General features: G+C 40.8%; 1 protein-coding gene across 3 annotated transcripts; it reads left to right on the top strand.

The window, feature by feature from the left end:
- The first annotated feature begins 1,224 nt into the window (after positions 1 to 1,224).
- On the top strand, positions 1,225 to 18,886 carry gabpb2b (GA binding protein transcription factor subunit beta 2b). 3 transcript variants are annotated; one of them, XM_028581199.1, is made up of 10 exons: positions 1,225 to 1,394; positions 2,956 to 3,063; positions 5,916 to 6,083; positions 6,427 to 6,621; positions 10,811 to 10,919; positions 13,986 to 14,150; positions 14,936 to 15,057; positions 16,429 to 16,864; positions 17,283 to 17,340; positions 18,232 to 18,886. In XM_028581199.1, the coding sequence occupies exons 2-9, from the start codon at positions 2,956 to 2,958 to the stop codon at positions 17,306 to 17,308; spliced, it is 1,329 nt and encodes a 442-aa protein (XP_028437000.1). In that variant the 5' UTR covers positions 1,225 to 1,394; the 3' UTR covers positions 17,309 to 17,340; positions 18,232 to 18,886. The 3 variants fall into 3 exon arrangements, 2 of the variants coding, with proteins under 2 accessions (XP_028437000.1, XP_028436999.1); XR_003692820.1 differs by having other exon boundaries at positions 16,429 to 17,340; XM_028581198.1 differs by lacking the exon at positions 18,232 to 18,886 and having other exon boundaries at positions 16,429 to 17,545.
- Positions 18,887 to 20,744: the final 1,858 nt, after the last annotated feature.

The raw sequence follows: 20,744 nt of genomic DNA, 5'->3' as shown, positions 1-20,744 counted from the left end.
AAAGTCATTCTCAGTTTACCACTGTATTGTGTGAATAATTAATAAGTAATGTAATACCACCAAAACAAATACACTGTCTTACTGTCTGTAAGGGGTTCTTGTTATGTTTTTTTATCAACCTGTATCCCAATAGGCTGATACTATTAGAGCATTAAAATAGTTAAAATGTATAATCAATTGCTTTTATTTACAGCTTTCATTTTGCTAAATTTGTTGAGCTTATTTGCCTTTTTTTTTTTTTTTACTGTTGGGGGCGTAAAATTATCCATAATAACACTATAATCAGGAATAATGAACCAAAGATTTATGCCTTTCCTTGACACCACAGGGGACATAATGTAGGCTATAATGTGAGTGATGTATAGCCTATTTCATGAGTGATGTAGCCTATTTCATCTTTTTACTACTGCTTGCTTTGCATGGTTGAACGGTGTCTGTGTTGCTTGGCTGTGTATTGATGCTTGCATGGCTTCTTATATTGAACGGGGATACTGTTGATGTGTAACTGTTGCTTCCTGTAGCTCTGCATGGCTTACTGAGAAAGCTTATTTGTTGCTCTAGCTGTCTGTGTGGTGTCTTGTTGACTTCTGTCTGTATAGTTTAATGTTTTGCTGTTTCCTGTTCCTCTGGTCTAAAATCATCTGGCCAAAGGACTACAGTTGAAAATTAGCCGGCCGGCTAACATTGGCACATTTACAGAAATGTTAATTAATGTGTGTTGTCCTTTATAAATTTAAGAATAAAAATAATCAGGTCCCTAAACTCTTGACACTGAATAGTCTTTATTAAACACTTACAGTCAGCATGTTTATTGAAACAAGTTAATAGCCAGTAAAATGTTCTGATTAATTTCACAATAGAAAAAAAGCTTACTGAAAATAAGTCAGATTTTCCTAAACGTTTTAATAAATGGACTATGACCAACTCTCCACAGACGTTTTCTGCTGTAGTCTTCTTACATCGACTGAAGTTAACTACAAACTAAAACTGAAACCAGATTTTACCTTCAAAATAAACGTACTTCTTGGAAACACATCATGGCCCTCCATCCTCTCTTGCCGTGATATTATACGTTTATCCTGCGAGGAGCTTTAGACAAAAACAAAAATGTCATTTTTACTAGATACAAAGATTTTTAGTGGCATGTACTGCATTGCCGCACCCAAAATAAATAGTTACGCGTTCAGTGTTCGCTTTATTTTGGAAAGCCCAACCGGAACACCCATTATCTGCCTCACTTTACATTTGCCATGTCGCCGCCATCTTTGACCCACAAATAATAAAAACACAAATGATATTTTTGGCGAAGAAGTTACGAAACAGTTACAATACGCTAACGTATACCAGAAACGAGCGTAAATAATAGATCCTTTTTTTGACACCTTCATTTTGAGGCAAGTATACCACGATCAAATAAAATGGTTGTATAGCTAACGTAACGTTAAACACAGAATTGCAAAGAGCTAGCAGAGTGATAAACACGAATAGCAACAGTAACGTTAAGTTAAGTCAACCGCTAGCTTTTATTGTCACTTCAGAATTAATAGGCTTTAAGTTATAAGTGTGTCGATATTCAGGTTGCTGGCTCTTATTATAGCTGAAATAATTATAGTTATTCGGTAAATATCCGAGCAGAGTTGTCTTCCCCCCCTTGATGTTTGGAGAATTGACTAGCGGATGTGGAAATAGCTCCTTTGCTAGCTTCAACTTCCACCGGAACAAACCTAACTTAAATGGGTGTCAAACTATATTGTTATATTTTAAAAATGATCGCCTATGTACCTTCTTTGTATTTTATCAAGTGACAAATATGATGTGTATTGATACAGCTTGTCTACCTAATAACGATAAGCCGTGTGCAGGGGAGTCCAGCTTTCATTTCGGTGTCAACATCGTTAACTTATATTTTAACAAGTTGACCGATGTTGTCATATTAGCATACTCATTATTATACTAATGAATTATAAGTACGTTTTGAAATGCATGAATAATCTATTAAATTTAGTTTGTAACTTACATTCCTTATGTAATGGCTTATCATTGCACTTGTTTACTTCCACTGTAATTACTCACACATTACACTAACAACAGTGGCATTGGCAATTTTATAAAAAAAAGCACCTTTCATTACACGAAATAAACTTAAAGCAGTTGACATTGAAAAACAAAATATAAGCATAAACATGAGAACAAAGCATAAAGAACAAAAATAAGATTAAAGTATAAGTAGAAATTTGTATTTATATATATATATATTTTTATATATATATATTTATACTGTACTTTTATTTGTTCCATTTTCTGCTGCTTTATACTTCTGCTCCACTGTATTTCAGAGGAAAGTATAATAAATACTTTAAAATAAATACTAATACTAAATATACCAGTCACTTTGCACTTTGACGTTATGATATACAAAACATACAATAGGCCTACATGATGATCTTATAAAATGCATTGCTTTAGGTTAGTCTACCCAACAGTACCTCCAGCTCAAACAGCTGTAACATAAAATGCTGCTTCACATTAATGCATCACTTATAATAATCCAACAGTGACAGAACAGCATTTCACTGCATATTGAGTCATTTTACTTGCTTGATACTTAAATAACATTTGACTAATAAGACTTATGTATTTTTACTGTAGTAACATTTTATATAAACGGTTAATTTAGATCATCTCAGCACTTTCGTGAAAAGTCGGACATTTTGTCATCAAATGTAAGGAATATTTGAACATTTGTGACGATCATGATTTTCTAAATTGCAAAACATTGGCTTAACAGAAGGCAAACAAGTATTAATGTGCATTCTGGATATTATACTTTTCCACAAAAGAAACAATACACACAGTTAAAGTACGTCAGTGTGTGCTCCGTTGAATTGTTTCTCCTTGCCTGACTGTTATGTCTAGATGTGATAGCATCAAAGTGTTTCTCCTACCTGTCAGCAGATGTCACTGGTGCATCTTGGGCAGCAGCTGCTTGAGGCGGTGCGGAGTGGACAGGATGATGATGTCAAAGCTCTGATGGCCAATGGTGCTCCATTCACCACGGACTGGGTGAGGCTGATATGCTTTAATTATGGAATAATCTTCAGGCTAATCTGTAATGAGATGCGTGTGAACCCTCATCTGCTGCCAAGAAACAGAGATTGTCAGCTCCTAATGTCGTTTTGGACTTTGTCACCATGCAGTGGCGGAATGAAAGTAATGCTGAGGCCTCATATCGATGTCAAAGGACAGGAGAAAGTTAAAGAAACCTTGAGCGGACACTTACTGCAGGGAAAAAACAACACTCAGATACTCTTATATTTCTGTCTTTGCTGTACTCTGTCCTGCATCTGCACATGCATATCGTTCATGGTTTATCTCTGTTCAAAGAAGGAAAAACACACAAATTCTCTGTAGGTGCAGGCCAACAACTAACATGTGCAATCCTCAGTTACAGTGCCATAAGTGTGCAACACTTTACAAATTTGCACATGAAAAAAACTGACCATACTTTTCATAATAACATCTGTGAAACCTATTAAACTATACCTTAGGGCTGAAACTAATCGATTATCTATTAATCTGGGGATTATTTTCACGATTAATCCATTCATCGTTCGGTCTACAAAATGTCAGAAAGTACTGAAAAATGTTCCTCACAATTTTCTAAAGCTCCAGGTGATATTTTGTCCGAACACCAGTCCAAAACCTAAAATATATTCAAATTACAGTCACATAAGACCGACAAAAGCAGCAAATCCTCAAAACCAAGAAGCTGAAAGATGACACAAACGATAAATAATGAATTGATTATCAAAATAGTTGCCCATTGTTTTTTTGTCGATTGACTAATTGACAATTAACTTATTGTTTGAGCTGAACTATTATCCATATTTTAAACATGCACTCAGTCTAAATAGCAAAAGGGATACCAGTAGTTTTGATAAATCCCCATTGCCCCGTAATGTACAGTACGTCCTTGAGCTTTTACTACAAGCACAGAACATTCAGTGTCTTTATATCATTTTATCCTAATTTGCATTTTAAATTAATTTAATTGGCCTGCAAACTGATGAAATTATTGTATCTATGTACTTATTACAGCAATGACAGATCAATTGTTTTAAATAATTTAGATTTTTTTGAGAAATTTACAAGCCTACATAAATAATCCACAGGCACTATAGCATTCATTTATAATGTATTGCTCACAGGCAGTGTGTACATCACTAATGCGGTTTTATTGAACGTTCTCTACCCTAATGCCACCTTTATCTAAACTACAAGAACAGATAACAGATTGAACGGTGTCAAAATGAATTGATTTTCGAGTTCTATTATTCATCTGTGACGATGTGCTACATTTCAGAAATGTACGCAGAAGAGTAGTTGCAGTATTAAAGGGCACATGGTTTAGTGGATTCATGCCACGTTCACATGATGTCTCCGTTTTTAAATAAGGGGAGAAATAACAGCTTTCATAAATGAAGAATGTATAAATTCAAATCCATCCTTAATGAAATGAAACAGATGTGTCACACTTTTCCCAAGTAAAGCTGAGCTGTGCGAATATACCAGATGATAATTTAGATTCCGTGGAAGTGTCAACATTGGTGGATTAGCTGTCTGTGTGCCGCAGTGCATGATACACAGGGGGAGACTTTCAAGCCTTTCAACTCCTACATCAGTTGTAACTGCACCGAAAAACTAATGTGAGACGTTATTATTAGTTGGTCTGTAAATCTGTCGTGAGCACTGCATTTGAGCAGACCTAGAGATGTAGTAGAGGTGGAGGGGTATTTTTACTTGTAGATTTTAGCCCCAAGTTTCGTTACTTGTCAAACTAATGTAACATCATGAGATCTGAGTACTTCTCAGATTGTGGGGGGGGTGTCCATATCATAGTGGGGGGTCTGGGTGTCCTCCCCCAGGGAAGTTTGGAGCATCAACGACTTCATTTCCTATATTTGGATACACTTTTATGCTCTAATTTACAGGGGAAATACCTTTATTTAGCCTATGTGAAGAAGAAAAACACAGATGATTCAAAATATAACAAAAACATTATGGAAAATGTGGTGTTGCGAGTTATTGGGCATTTTTAAGTGGGTATATGGAAATCCTGGAGCTTTTGGTGCTTTCACAAAATATTTACACAATGACTTTTTTGATAAATAATCATCAGTAATGTAGATATAATGATTAAGTGGGTAAAGGCAAATAATAGAACAGCTAGAACAGTCTGGTAAGTTCACTGTACTGTAATGCAGCCTGTAAAACCAGGAAAAGACAACACTTGTGTCACATTGCAATATCCAAAATTTAAGACAATATTTAACCTCATATAGGCCTGCAAAATTAATAGCAATTTTATCGAAATCGCAATATGAACTAGTGCAATATCCAAATCGCAGGGGGGCCGCGATATTTGTTAAATGCAAAATATGTGTTAAATCATTATAAAATAAAGTATTGTGGTGCTGCAGAGACGTCCCGGCCTACAAATGGTATGCGACAGACTAAAGAAAAAATCTTGGTTTGGTACAGATCCTTGCAAAAAATCACACTTCAATTTTTTTTACTATATATATATATATATATATATATATATATATATACATATTTTTCAATGAAAATGAGAATTATGATGCAAATGATCATTACCTCCAATATCATGAATCCTATCACAATTGCAATTTCAGTCAAAATTATCGCAATTAGATATTTTCCTCACATCGTGCAGCCCTAGCCTCATATATCGTTATCGATATGTATTGCCCAGCCCTAGCTGTGGTTAAACTCAGATGTGATGGCGTTTCATGTTAAGTGAACTTTCCCTGCATAAAGATAATTAAAAATCACCTCCAGCTGCTCCTTCACATACTGTATCTTGGTCTCTCTCTCTTCTCTTTTTCCTCCAGCTGGGCTCATCGCCGCTGCATTTCGCAGCCCAGTACGGTCATCACTCCACCGCCGAGGTGCTGCTGCGTGCCGGGGTCAGCAGGGACGCCCGAACAAAGGTGGACAAGACGCCTCTTCACATCGCCGCCTCAGAGGGTCACTCCAACATAGTGGACCTGTTAGCGCAGGTGAGGAGAGCCATCTACCGTGCATTTGTCTGTTTCAGTGTGGTTATGCATGCAACATGTTCACATTATTATAGTAGATAATGCATGGCCAACGTGTATGGCCAAACACTTTTCTAATCTCTGCTTTGGAAAATACAAAAGCATTTTCAGGGACTTCAACAGTGTGTTTTAAATGACATTTTACAACCATGTGACATGTTTTCAACATTGTTAGACTGTACACTCCACCTTTCCTCCCTGCCTAGTCACAGACCTCTTTTCTCATCACGTCCCTTTTGTCCTCCTCTCTTTTATTGTTTTCTTCCCTTTTCTCGCCAACGGGGGGCGATGTGCACCCTTGCAGAACGGCGCCAACATCAACGCCAGAGACATGCTGAAGATGACTGCGCTGCACTGGGCGGCTCAGCACGGCCACAGGGAGGTGGCGGAGCTCCTGCTGAGGCACGGCGCAGACGTCCACTGCCTCAGCAAGTTTGACAAGACGCCGTTCGACATCGCCATGGATACCAGCAACACGGAGCTGATGATACTGCTACAGGTGGATGGACGGAGGGTGGGGGATGTGGAGAGACAGAGACATTCTGGGAGCGAGAGAAAGAAAGAGAGAGAGAGACAGACACTCAGATAGCGCTGAGGAGAGAAAAACAGGATGGACAAAGACATTGAGTCAGACGAACAGATGAGACAGAGAGTAGGGATGTCACGATACCAATACCAGTGAAATTCCATGATTCTTGATACCCAAATTGATACCACGGTAACAACAAACAAACACAAAACAATAAATCCCAGGTACTCCTTATAATATAATGTGTATTTCAGGATAAGGATAAGTGTCATATTTTTTTTTTCAGTTTCAACTTTCTCTCACTGTTTTGGCGTAGAGCGGAGGGATTTGAGGGGGGGAAGGAGAGCGTGCTTTCCATGTAATCTGAAGAGAACGTCAGTCTTCTGGACCCACGGCCCACTGCTCCAAAGACTGGCATCGCCACGCAGCTAGCATACGGGAACGTCTTCCCTGAGTTCACCTGGAACTCCCAGACAGCGAGCATGTTATGTCTGTTTCTCTGTGCCGTTGTTTCTTCACATGGAACTAAGCTGGTTGAAGTTAACTTTAAACTGACGTTATGCAGAGGTCCACTGGATCCAGCGCTAATGTCAGCTATCGTTGGCTGTATGTGAAAAACAACGGCAGAGAAAAACAGACTTACTTGCAGTGTGAGGGCCCTGTCTTGCACCCCGCGCAGCGCAAAGCCCGACGCAAGTGTCTTTGCTAGTTTAAGACCGACGCAGTTGTCAGTTTCCCGTCCAGCGCACACGTCGTTTAAATAGCAAATACACCTGCGCCCATCTGTGCGCCCATGGGCGTGCTGGTCTTACAGGGAGGTGTGTTCAGGTGCATTCTTGGCGTATTGCTATCTTGAGGTAGCGGGAAGTGATCGCACCATTTACCAACAGAAACCTGGTCTAAAGTCAATAACGCAGCATTTCATTGTTAATTTAACAGCAAATTAGTAAAATGCACCAAGGCTCGTGCACAGCGCGCACACTATGCTTGTTACACACACAGGGTAGCGCAGCAGCACACAGACATGCAAAAGATTACAAATAAAAATATTATGGTGCAAATCCGCCGTCATAATAGCAATGCGCCGAGGTCCAAACTCGCTCAGATCGTTAAAATAGGGCCCTGAGAGTTCCAGGTGATCTCGTGAAAGCCATTGCCGTATATGTACGGTATAAGTTTACTTCAGGCTTACTGCATTCCAGCAGTCAGTGTGCACCGTGCACAGACATGATGTACTATTCAATTTTCTTTGTCTTCGGCATTTAGCGCTAGACTAGAACATTTGTAGGCGTATGTGCTGCCCCCGTCCGGTTCGGAAGAATTGCATCTCCGGTACCTAGAAAAACCAGTACGGTCACGTTTTCAGAATTTTGGCATCAACTTCCATACTGAAGTATCGGTTCGCTTGACATCCCTAATAAGGAGACAAGATTGGATGAACACAGATATAAATGGGGATAACAGAAGGGAAAGAGGAAAAAGAGACGTGATGAAGATGATGAGGGGAGGGAGAGGAAGAAAGGGAAGACAAATTGATGTAGGGCGGAAAGAAATAGCTTTGAGGACAGGTAGCTGAGAGAGAAAAGAAGGATGAGGCATGCAGGGAGGACAGAAAGCAGAGATGAGTGGAAGCAGGTCATTTCTGTGTCTGTCGGAGTCTCAAACGCTAAACGCTTTTGTGCAAGGTTATAATACAAGATAACAGAGCAGGAGACACTCGGGGGGGTGGGGGGGGGGGACAGTAAACGCCCAGGCACATCTCAGCCGAGGCAGGTAAAAATGAAGACGAGAGAAACAGCGAGAGAGATGGACGGATAGACGAAGGCGGGGAAGACAAGAAGACATGATGAGTAAATGAGGGGCTTGTGAGAGAGGCATAGAGAGAGACGGACAGAGCTTAGGGGGAGAGCGAAAACAGAAAGGAGGGGGTAGAAGAAGATAAATGGGGGAGCCGAGGAGATTAAAAAAACAGACGGAAAGGAGGAGAAAAGTAAAAAGACAAATAAGAAGACAAAAGTGTGAGACTGCAGGCGCAGACATGTTTGCACCGTGCCCCTGTGATTTCAGAAATAGGTTTGATGTTTTCTAAGTGCGACTAGCAAAGCTCCCGTCAGACTCTCACCGCCGTTGCTATGGTTTCGGTGGCCGTGCAGCATCTCTCTGTCAGACAGCCATGTTCGCACAAACAGTTCTTACAATAACACCTGCATTTAGACACCATTTCACACAAGATGGGATTAGACCTTGTCTTTAAAAGCATGCAGAATCCACACTGATAATTACAGTAACAGAATTGTGGTGAATGATTATGTTGAAGTCAGTGGGCACAGTATTTGGAAAAATGAGATTATAAAAGGTCCACATGCTCTCCTACCAAGGCTTTATGTAACGGAGGTGAGTGTGGGCCTTCAGGTGGGACGTAGGAGGTTCTAGTTAGCATGAGATAACTCCTCTCCCCGGACAGTACTCCCCAACCGGCCAGGATACAAGATAGTAGGGCCTCGAGCAAAAGCAGCTGTGCACAGAAGGACACTGACACATGTTTATGAAACATAAACACCCACAAGTGGCCACGAGTGAGAAATGTCCCCCCCCCCGGTGGTCATTGTTTGAAAGGGGCTGAATCTAGGGCTGTGCAATTAATCGAAATGTAATCGTGATTTCGGCTCCCAGTGATCACAAAAACAGAATAGTCGAGAAAAACACGTATTTAGCTCATTCCGTTTTGCAAGTAAACTCTTATTTTCTCTTGTGTTCTGATTGAAAAAAATCAAGTTTAAATAGGAAAAGTATTAAGGCAAATTTCAAAGTTGTATGTGTTGTTTTTTTTAAGTTAAATAATTGCAACATCTTTCCAGAAGTCAACGAGTAATCGTGTTAAATTATGCCGATTTCAATATTGACTGAAATAATCGTGATTATATTTTTTTCCATAATCGAGCAGCCCTAACTGAATCCCCGTTAGTGCACCATGATATGTGTTTGTTATCTGAAATGAACGTACTGCTGTGCTCTGAGGAAGAAAAGCACTTTAGCTTTCTAAGACAAATAAACGACTGGACATTTTTAGGTTTAGACACAGCCATAAAGCCACAAAAATGTTAGTGTGCCGTCCATAAAATAATGACCATCGTTTCTCTTTGTTATCAAGTCTGTGCAGATAAAATGTCTCCTTCAGATGAAATCGCATCGCCACCACACTGAAAATGAATCATCAGTGAATAAACAATAAAACAAACTATTGCTTTTAAACCATAGTGTACACATATCACAACCATCACATTGTATCCACTATTAACCGCATGATTACCTTTGCTCGGAAAACGGGCCAATTAAAAAAAAAAATAATAATGTCATATGATCAATGAAGTGATTCTCAAAGTAATTTTTACTTTCAGCAGCACAGATCACTTTCAACTGCAATTCTTCAGGGCCCCAAAAACTGCTCTACTGTGACTCTTTTCTAATAGAATAAAACTAGTGGATTAAAGTGTCAGTTTCAATTACAGGGTACTGATGCTATCTACTTTCTTATCTTGTCTTTAAGCCTTTTATCATTGTTTCAGACAGTTGAAACAATTGGTAGGGTCTTTTTTCTTTTTTTTTTATACATGAAAGTGTTTCAGTATTTCATTTTATACCTGTAACTTGTCAATTGGATTACACATTCATCTAAAATGGAATAAGAGATCAGAAATTGTATCATATACCGCTTTCTCCCTCAAAAAGGGCATGCAGGTATCAATTAAAATAATCAGACATTAGGATATAGTTTCGGTTTTTAAAATTTCATAATACCTTCTGGATTTATTTGATGCCCCGCGAGGTTTTGGCCCATGTATCAGAATTGGTGGAGAGCAAAATAGAGCTAAAAGAGAGTAAATGGACTTTTTGATGATTTGCAATTGATGACTGCCATATCAGCCTAAAAGGTCATGATATGTCACTGTGTTTACAGCTTGTTTCCTTCCACTCCTCCCAAATAGCCAAAGAATTAGTTATTGTGGGGTTGCACAGGTTTTGAGTTTCTTGAATATAATCCCAAATTATTTCATTTTAAATGTTCTCACCCTCTTATGCAACAGATCAGTATACAAATTGCCATAAACTGCAACAGGATTTAATGTAACCACAGCTCCTGTTATATGTGTGTGCACAGGACGGCATGCAGAACCAGGTAAACATGGACCCAGAGTCCCACTACATCATCCGTGCTGGTGGGCTGGTCAACTTCTCAGACCTGGTCTCCACCACCAAAACCAGTGCAGGTAGGCAGCGCACATGCATCCATCATTTGTGTTTAGGTGCAGTGATACAGTACGGACATTAAGTGACAAAAAAAGGATGAATAAACAGCAGATGGAAAAGGATGTGAAATACAAACTTGTACAGGGGGGGGGAGAAACTTCAGGAGACTTACTGTGTTATCTCAAGAGACATATCATATTTGACAACAAATTAAGGAACATCTGGACTCCACGATCTAGAATAGAAACAACATGGCGGACAGTTTTAGAACAACAATTCATATTTGCCAAAATCCAGTGGTGGAATGTAACATACATGTAAGTATATTCACTTAAGTGCTGTACTCAAGTACAATTTAGAGGTCTATTTTCTTTTAATGCTACTTTCTACTTAGTCTGGCTATCACCAGACCAAGCTCAATCTTTTAAGATTGAACATTAGTCTGGGGAGTCTGCTCTGTATTTTCTACTGCACAAGAAGCGTGATCAACGGTCATAGTTCAAATGACTCTGTACGCAACTGGACAGTCCTTCAACCAATCAGACCAACAATCCGAGTGACGAGGCAGCGACAGCGGCATCAACGGGCTGCTGCACTTCGGTGACCGCCATGTTGAACGTAAACAAAAAGCTGCTTGGTCGCTTCTTTATCGCCATTGTGTTAAACCCGCCAATAGCGCGCCAGGTGGATAAGCCATTTTGTGATTGGTCCTCACAGATTTGTAACAGAAGCAGAATAGATAAACGTACAGGTTTCCAGCCTGAGCTGCAGGGCGATTGTATTGTACTTTTTACTCCACTACATTCATCTGGCAGTTTTAGCTACTAGTTATTTTACACATTAAGACTTTTGCATACAAAACACAAAAATAACATAAAATATGATGTTTTAAATACAAATTAAACTACCCAACAATATAACGGCCTACAAGTCCGGCTGAAATGATTTGCCGATCAAACACTTAGTTGATGACAGAACTGTTTGGTTTCTAAAATGTGAGGATTTTTCTGCATCGAAAATTGCAATTCTTTTAATACTGTAAGTACATTGTCCTGATGATACTTACATACTTTCACTTAAGTAACATTTTTAATGCAAGACTTTTACTCGTAACAGAGTATTTTTACAGAGTGGTATTAGTGCTTTTACTTAAGTAAAGAGACTGAATACTTCTTCCCCCACTGTCAAAATCTTATTTTGTAAAGAATAACCCTAATGCCTGAGATAAAGATAATAAAGTAATTAAAGCTGCGAGCAGCGATGGGCGGGCCCTCGCGCCTCTGCGCGGGTCGGGGTTACCGGCGGACGCCGCTCCTTGCGACTGCGCATTTGCGCGGCACTCAGACGCCGTGAATCGTCAACAATGAAAAGGGAACTTCCCGCCGAGTACAACGATACCTCACACAAGATTCTACGTCATGCGGTTCATTAGCTGCGAAAGGGGCCGTGGCCAAAGCGTAGGGGGCGGGTCAAACCATCACCAATGAAGAAAGAAGTCTATGCTGAGTTCAATGATACCTCACACAAGACTCTACCTTAGATGGGTCAGCATTTATGAAAGGGGGCGTGGCTTAAGCACAGGGGGCGGGCCAAACCATCACCAATTTTAAAAGGAAGTCTGTGCTGAGTTCAATGACACCTCACACAATGGTATACCTTAAACGGTTCAAATGTTATGAAAGGGGGCGTGGCTTGAGTAAGTGGGTGTGGTCATATTATAGGGGGCGGCTCAGTATCACATGTAGACCACACATTCTGAGTTTCATGTAAATCGGATGATGTTTGTCATATAAGGCGCATTTCATGTTGCCAGCAGGGGCCGCTATGACCAAAAGTCAATTTTGGCCTGTAGGTGTCTTCAGGCCTGGACCCTTGTCAATCGTGAGAAATTTCGGTGAGATACGACAAAGTACACTCAAGTTACAACAACTTCTTTGTTCATCGCTAAACACTCAAAAGGGCCGCCACGCCACACCCACACCGTCTGACGAAAAGTTTTTCTTTTAATAACTTTTCATCGTTAAGGTGTTGGGATGGTAGAGACCAAGTTTGAGGTCCATCGGATGAAATCTCTAGGAGGAGTTTGTTAAAGTATAGCACCTTGACTTTTAGGCCTACTTCCTGTTGCCACTAGGGGGCGCTATGACTTTAAGTAAATATCGGCCTTTATTTGTCCTCAGGGTAGGACTCTTATGAATCCTGAAAAGTTTCGAGCCAGTTGGACAACGTACACTCGAGTTACACCCACTTCCCGTTTCGGCAGCGAAACGCACAAAATGGCCACCCCGCCACGGCCACGCCCTATGACGAAAAGTTTTTCTTTTAACAACTTTTCATCTTTAACGTCTTAAGATGGCACAGACCGAGTTTGAAGTTGATCGGATAAAATCTCTAGGAGGAGTTCGTTAAAGTACGACATGTGGAAATGGCCAAAATTGCACTAATTTCGAACATTTAATTCAAAATGGCGGACTTCCTGTTGGGTTTAGGGTATGGCTATAATGAAGTTTTTTGTACATCTTGACATGTTACATATGTGTACCAAGTTTCGTGAGTCTACGTTAAACGCACTGCAGGGGCTCAATTTTTTTAACTTTCTAGGGGGCGCTAGCGAGCCATTTTTGTGCGCCTATTCCCGAAACCCTTAAAATACGTAAATTTTCACCAGACTTGATGCAACCGCCAAATTTGGTGAGTTTTTGAATATATTAAGCCCCTCAAAAAGCCAATTCATTTGACGGGAAAATAATAATTCCTTCAGTTTCAGGGCCTTCGCCGCTGTCGGCGCTCGGGCCCTATTGAATTACCAATGAATGGAACTGGAAAAGGGACACATTCCCTCTTTTTATTTGATCCATCTTATTCCTGACAGAAAAAAAAACAACAAACATTAGCTTCTCAGTGTTAATTTAGAAATGTCTTTAACCATCCAGCGAGAGTTTGAAAACGTGTGAATTGGAATCCTTTCCCTCTTCTTCTTTGTGGTTGCGTAACATACTGGCCTTGGTTCATTTTTGAACAGCATCATAATGTGGGAGCGGTCCTACGCGTGTTATCTAACAATACAAGCCAACTGTTGTCTGCAGGCAAGTCAGAGGACGTCATGGCTGCCGAGTCGGTGGAAGCAACCTTTCAACATGTGGTGGGCGACGGCGGCCAAAGGGTCATTACCATAGTGACGGACCAACACGGCAACCTGCAGCCAGCGTCCCTGGGCCAGCAGTACATCTTCACCCTGCAGGGGCAGCAGAGTGAGTGGGCAACACAAAGGTGCTCTCGAAAAACTGAGCAGGACCTAACTGAGAACAGGGACGCATTGACATCATAAACGCAGATAGTTTCTAAAAAAGCAGCACTATAACGACAATAAAAAAAAAAAACAATACACCCATTAGCAATCAGCTAGTTAGAGTGTTACAATTCTGTACACGCTGTGGAGAATTCATACAAAACAGAGGCACATGTATAGCGCCTGGGACTAGTACAGACACGATTGCAGTTTGCTGTTACTTGCATTCTGGAGTAAAAAATGGGGAAAAGCTGCTTATTAAATGGGTTTATATGTGATGGGAGAACCTACAAAACAGGAAATTCAGCATCTTGAGACTATTTGACACCTTTGTATGTGAAGTAAAGGATTGTTCATTGAGAAATGATGTCTGAATATGTAAAACACTATATTACAAGCCGGGTCTCGAGGAGAAAAAGAAGCAATTTAAAACCAGTTAAGTTGTTTGCTGTAAGTGCAGGTAGGTGGGTGTTGCCAAATCAAAGACTCCTCAAACTCAGAGCTTTTAAAGAAAATGTAAAAAGAAACTGCACTCTATCTCCTATCTGAAATAAAACCCAATCCTACAGTTAGGGAAACACACAATGACATTTTGCATACATAGATAGAATAGGACTTGCAGAACTACCAGTACACACACACACACACAAACACACACACACACCGTCTGAGACCGCAACTCAAGAAAACATTTGTTCACAGCTCTGCACTGACCCTCCTCTGACATTTTTCTGTTCTGCGGTGCAGTGGTGGCTTTGCCAGCCGGCACAATCACAGAGGAGGTGGTGGTTGAGGATCCTCAGCAGGCCACGCCCAAACGCAAGAGGAACACAGACCCCTCAGCCAATCACGTCGGCCAAAAAGACAAGGTAAGCCAGAAGTGCCTAGGTACATATCAACTATTTAAACTAGTGCTGTCAAACGATTCAAATATTTAATCGCGATTAATCGCATTAATGTCATAGTTAACTCGCAATTAATCGCAAATTTTTATCTATTCTAAATGTCCCTTGATTTCTTTTTGTTCTATTATTTTTTTTCCCCTCATTTCAATGCTCTTATCAACATGGAAAAGTGGATTGGCTTAATTTGTGCTTTTGTCGCCTGGCTTTGACGAGGGGGGGGCGGAGAATTGGCATCAGCTGTGTTCTCGGCCATCAAGTGGTATTTCAGACTGGACGTGCTGCGATGATAGCTCAGTTCACAATGACAAAACACACAGATCACTTTGGTCTTGTCAATGGAACCATTTGGCAACTTTTTAGAAGTAAACTTTCCATTCAGAATCTAACTGGCATCCATTTTGGTGTCTCGTGCTCCCCATCCGCTCAAAACGTAACGTTAGCCTACTTCTCTTTGGCCGGCTCGCAAGCCCAAACAAGTGTGTGCAGCGGGCCTGTTGTCTTGTTTCCGGTCTAGCTAGATCCGGTGTGGTGTTGTAGTTTTTCTAACGTTACTAGTTGTTGCAACAGCATGTGAAAAAACCCTAAAAAGAACGTTAATCTTGCGATAAAAAAATTTACGCCGTTAAAATGGGTTTGCGTAAACGCCGTTAATAACGCGTTTTACTGACAGCACTAGTTTAAACCTGTTACATACTAGCTTTATTAGGGTTGTGCCGATATCATCGTCATCATGATGGCTGGCCGACATCACGATGGATAGCCACCATCGTGATGCCCCCCAATATTACAATTAGCTTGTAAATGTATACATGTAATTGTGGTCTGCACATTTACATTTACAGTGTATGTCATACAATAAGGTTTACTAAACTACATTTTGTTTTGAGTCTAATGCCGCGCTTCTCAAAGTCCGGAGCCAACAAAAATTAAAAATAAAAACATATTACTTCTTGTGGCCTGCGTATTCACAAGTACAAATAGCAACGCAGATTAAGACTAGACGATTTCCTAGGCAGATATTGACTTGGGAACTATATTGGGTCGAAGCACAGCCAAAGCACTGCTACTTCGTTGTTTCTGCTACTGCAGGGATATCATATATTTACTCACGACATACTATCTGGCAACAAAGGATTCCATTCACTACGCTAAGCTAAGCTAGCGGCGCTGCTGCCGGATTAAAGACAATGCGTGCACTGAGACAAAAATGCATTTGCCCACCTATCTACATCTAGGGGGAGACGGTGAAAAACCCCTATTTCAAAAAACGGTGGTGTGTTCCTTAAGGAAAGTTCCCATATATTTGACTTTTTGTTTTTGTTTTTTTATTTCCAGAAGGTGAAAGAGAGTCGCGAGCAGCTGCAGCGGCAGCTGCAGGAAGCCAATCTCAAAGCCGAGGGGTACCAGCAGCAGCTCCTGCAGAAGGAGCAGGAGGCCGAGCAGTACCGCCTTAAACTGGAGCAGGCCATAGCAACCAGTAACAGCAGCATCAGCAACGCCATCACTGCGACAACCGTTACCTTAAACAACGGCGCTACAGTGAAGCAGCAGGAGGAAGAAGAGGAGGAGGTGATGGTGGAGGAGCAGCTAGAGACGACACAGGAAGCCGCAACAAAAGAAGTGGAAGAAGGGGAGAGGGAAAACATGGAGGAGGGGGAAGAGGTCATCTTCCTTCCAGAAGATGCGATTCTTGTGAACGAGCGCGAGCTGGAAGTGGAGGTCGATGGTACAGAGGAAACACACAAGTCTCCCCCCCGTCAGCGAGGCCAAGGTAGAAGGAGAGGGAGAGGCAGAGGTGGACGCAGACACTAGCTGACATGTTTTGCGATCATCTATTTAACTGATTTTATAACCTTTTGTAAACAAAAAGACTTTTGTAAATATGTCCAGGTTTTCGTGCGGCACAAACATCAAGAGGACTTTAGATTTACATGACTTTATAGACCATTTCACAGCTGTAAACATTAACATTCTAAATGGCCCCTGTTGTAATGTACCGTATGTGAATGACATCAACTGACAGGAAGTCAGCAAGAGGCCAGGCTGTTGCCTAGCAATGGGATTCCATTAAAAAAAGGTCTATAGGACTTTACATCAGGCACACACTGAGCCTGGAGAGGACATGGTTGGCGTCATGGACTTTGGATGATGTTCAGTTCTTCACTACTTTATCTCTTTGTGTTCCATAGCTCTGGGATCACCTGTAATTTCGTGACCAGCCTCCCAACTGAATGGTAGCTGAGCTAGGTATAGTACTAGCTAACAAATTCACCTTTATAATGGTACGTGTCCACTGGAAAGCGCCATTTCCATGCGAGCAGCCGCACAATGCATTCCGGTAGCGTCGCGGCCACTTTCGAGAAGGTGGGGCGACGAGTTGCCCGCTCCTCATTTGCATAAAGTTGAAATGAGATTTTTGCTAAATAATCATCAGTAATGTGGATATAACGACTAAGTGGGTAAAGGCAAACCACAGTCTGGTAAGTTCAGAAAATGACATCACTTTACTGTAATGCAGCCTTTAAATCCAGGAAAAGACACCACTTATGCCATATTACGATATCCAAAATCTAAGATGATATCTAGTCTCATATAACGATATCGATATAATATCTATATTAAATTTTGCCCAGCTCTAATCCAGGCTACTTTATGCAAATCAGGGGAGTCCAGCTCGACTCGCTGCTCTCAAAAAACCCACAAACATTTTTTTAAGCTGTCCATTGTCGATCTAAAATGAAGACAGATTCAGCAGCTGCAGCTTAATTCTTGCACGAAATTTCGGTGAATCAATAAGAGAAAGTTTCCAAACGAGCCGCCATGTTGTTCTGTTTTTAAATTTGGGAGCAGACAGCCCCACGTGAAGTGTTTGTCCAATCAGGTGCAGCCATCGTGGTTGTAGGAGGGCGCAGCATGTTTTCTTAGCTTGTCAGTGGTCATTATAGAGAAATTGATAGCTGCTAGTGGCGAGCCCACCATAAGCGTCCAGTGCAGCGAAGCGGGGCGATCCGATCCCTGCCGCGAAAAAGAAAAAAAAAAAAAAAAAAAGCCACAGTGGATGCGTACCATTAGTTTGTACATTCATTATTCTGTGTTGTATTTCAACGTATTTCTGTTTACATTATTTTTTTATGACAGGATTTGTGTCGAGGGTGCTCAGGCTGTGATGTGTCACTCGGTGCAGTACAGTCAAAGATAATCAAGAAGCAATTACAGTGAGAGCACTCGGTGATCTCTTATCCAGGGTGACCTGCAGCGAGCAGATAGGAGCTTCAACAGAATGCACCGCAGTTGATGAACACACCTTATCTTTCCTGGGAGTCAAACCTGTGACCGCTTTATTTTTAGAGCAGCGTCTTTAGCTACTCAGCCACCGTCCACCCAGTTAATTTACTGCGTAATATTATTGATTTAATACGAGTAACGACAAGATGTAAAATTACATCTACATGACGGTTTTCACACACGTCTGTTGGGAGATGTTGATGACCAAAATCATGAGTGCAGGGATAAGGATGGTTAAACTTTAAACGAGGCAGCATTAGGGCCATTTCCCACAAGGACAAATTACGGAGCCAGTTTGGGGATTTTGAATTAGATTTTTTTCATTAATTCACAGCCCATCTTCTCATTATTGAAACTGTCGGGGGACGTTTGTTTACATGTTTGCACTTCAGGGCTTTATTCATCAGAACTTCTTATTTTTTGACACAACAAGTTTGTAAAACGTAATTATGTGATTCTTTTTGTGTCTGTTTTTTGTCACTGAGGCAATAAAGTGTGTACTTATTAATTGTTGTGGTTGTTTTGCTTTAGAATTAGAGGGACACTTAGTTTTGGAAACTAAAATGTAAACAATAGTATTTAATATAATAGTATTATTTTGTGCAGCACTTTGGAAACCTTGTGTTTGTTAAAATTGTGCCATATAAATAAAGTGGATTGGATTAATAACGAATAGTTTTACATGTGGAATACATTTAAAAAAGCAAACTCCCAGGTGGCATTGTATCTTAATGTATATAAAGATCCCAACACTCACTCATCATTATTTGCATGTAAAATTATAATTTGCAAGGCCGTAACTTTGGGTTCAACATTGGGGGGGTTAAGATCTCCAACTATCTAGGAAGGTCCCGGGATATGCCTGCCCAAATAGGCTGTTTCACATTAATTGAGACATAGCAAAACAACATTGTCTACCTATCTCAACTAGTTCAGTTGAATAGCATAAAATCATTCACTTTTTGAATAAAAACATATTTGTCATTTCAGTGTTAGTAAAATGGATATTTATCTTCAGCCATTTCATGGTCATGCTACAATTAAACTGTACTTAATTTCATATTATTCTGTAAACAATATTGCAGCATTGTGGGTCGGTCACATTTGTATTATTCCAATTTTTTATTTTAATTGTAATTTAATAGGCAAAGCAACGCCTCTGATTGGTCAAAGAGACTCTCCCAGAGCATTATGGGAAAGCGAAGAAAAAAAAAAGGTGTTAGCATCAAAGCTAATGACAAAGGACTGAAAATGACTAAAATATGGACAAAAGACTAGTTTTCATGCATCATTATGGTAAGATATGGGGGCGGGGAAAGGTTGCACTGGCCAGTTCTGATTATTTGGGGGGTTGTAACCTATATCCTTGACGTTCCACTTCCAGGATTGCTCCGGTGCCGCAGAAAATTCCGCCAGATGCATTTCGCAGATTACCGTTTCCTTCGTCTTTCTTTGTGTTGTAATTTTAAACTCCGGTGGATTTCTGAGGACTATGGTTGACTGATCCTCAGATCTCTGCAGCGTAAATTGAGACAGCTAGCTAGACTACCTGTCCAATCTGAGTTTTCTCTTGCACAACTTAGCCAGACCCTCCTCCACTCCGCAGCATGTGGATGGTCTGGCAAAGCGCCCCCCGGAAATTACATCTATGAATTTATGTAAATGTTCCATTTCACTTTGCACTGCAGCCAGTTGAAGCATTTATCCTCCAGCTGCTCTAGTGTAGCTCTCAGTGGTCACCAGTAATGGCCCAGTGGCCATGCTGTGGTGAAAAATATTCTAGCACTCGGCTCTCTTAGCAAAGCCCTTTAAAAGCAGTGGGAGAGCGTTGCTGCATTTGATGTGAGTTCTTCTTCCTCTGAGATACTTTAAGGGCTAAAGCAGATGTTGGCTGACACAAATCTGACAGACCAGCTCTAGAAATAAAACAAGATGTAGGAGAGAGGAGACGGGATCACATCGCAACCATATATATCCTACTCACACAGGCTGCCTGTACATTTTCAGAACTGATGAACAAATTCTAGCCCTAAAAGCACTTTGTGTCCCAGTCCTTGCTACGTTATAGAGCTTTGAACGCTGTATGAGCACTCTCTTGTAGCCTGACATCACCTGGCAGGGCGCCTCAGGCTGTCCCAGAGAGACCAGGACTGACAGCAGCTCATCTGTCAGGGCCCCGAGGCTCAGAACGACCTGCCTGAGGAGAATGGCTAGTTTGAGCTGTCATTTTTAGAATCACCTTTTCAAAATCCTTGAACCTTTTTATAATGCAGTTGCACACAATTTCAGTTATCTTCCTTTTTTGGGGCTTTAATTGGAGAGCTCTAGGCTACAATTCAATGCAATAGACTTTGAACACATACTTG

The sequence above is a fragment of the Perca flavescens genome, chromosome 6, assembly GCF_004354835.1.
Source record: "Perca flavescens isolate YP-PL-M2 chromosome 6, PFLA_1.0, whole genome shotgun sequence".
NCBI lineage: Eukaryota > Metazoa > Chordata > Actinopteri > Perciformes > Percidae > Perca > Perca flavescens.
The sequence above is the reverse complement of the archived record's forward strand: the minus strand, read 5'-3'. Positions and strand labels throughout refer to the sequence as shown.

Bases quoted from the DNA above. Each gene is read 5' to 3' on its own strand.
- gabpb2b (XM_028581198.1), top strand. From the start codon at position 2,956: ATGTCACTGGTGCATCTTGGGCAGCAGCTGCTTGAGGCGGTGCGGAGT. The intron at 3,064-5,915 runs GTGAGGCTGATA...TTTTTCCTCCAG, and splicing joins CTCCATTCACCACGGACTGG to CTGGGCTCATCGCCGCTGCA. The intron at 15,058-16,428 runs GTAAGCCAGAAG...TTTTATTTCCAG, and splicing joins ACGTCGGCCAAAAAGACAAG to AAGGTGAAAGAGAGTCGCGA.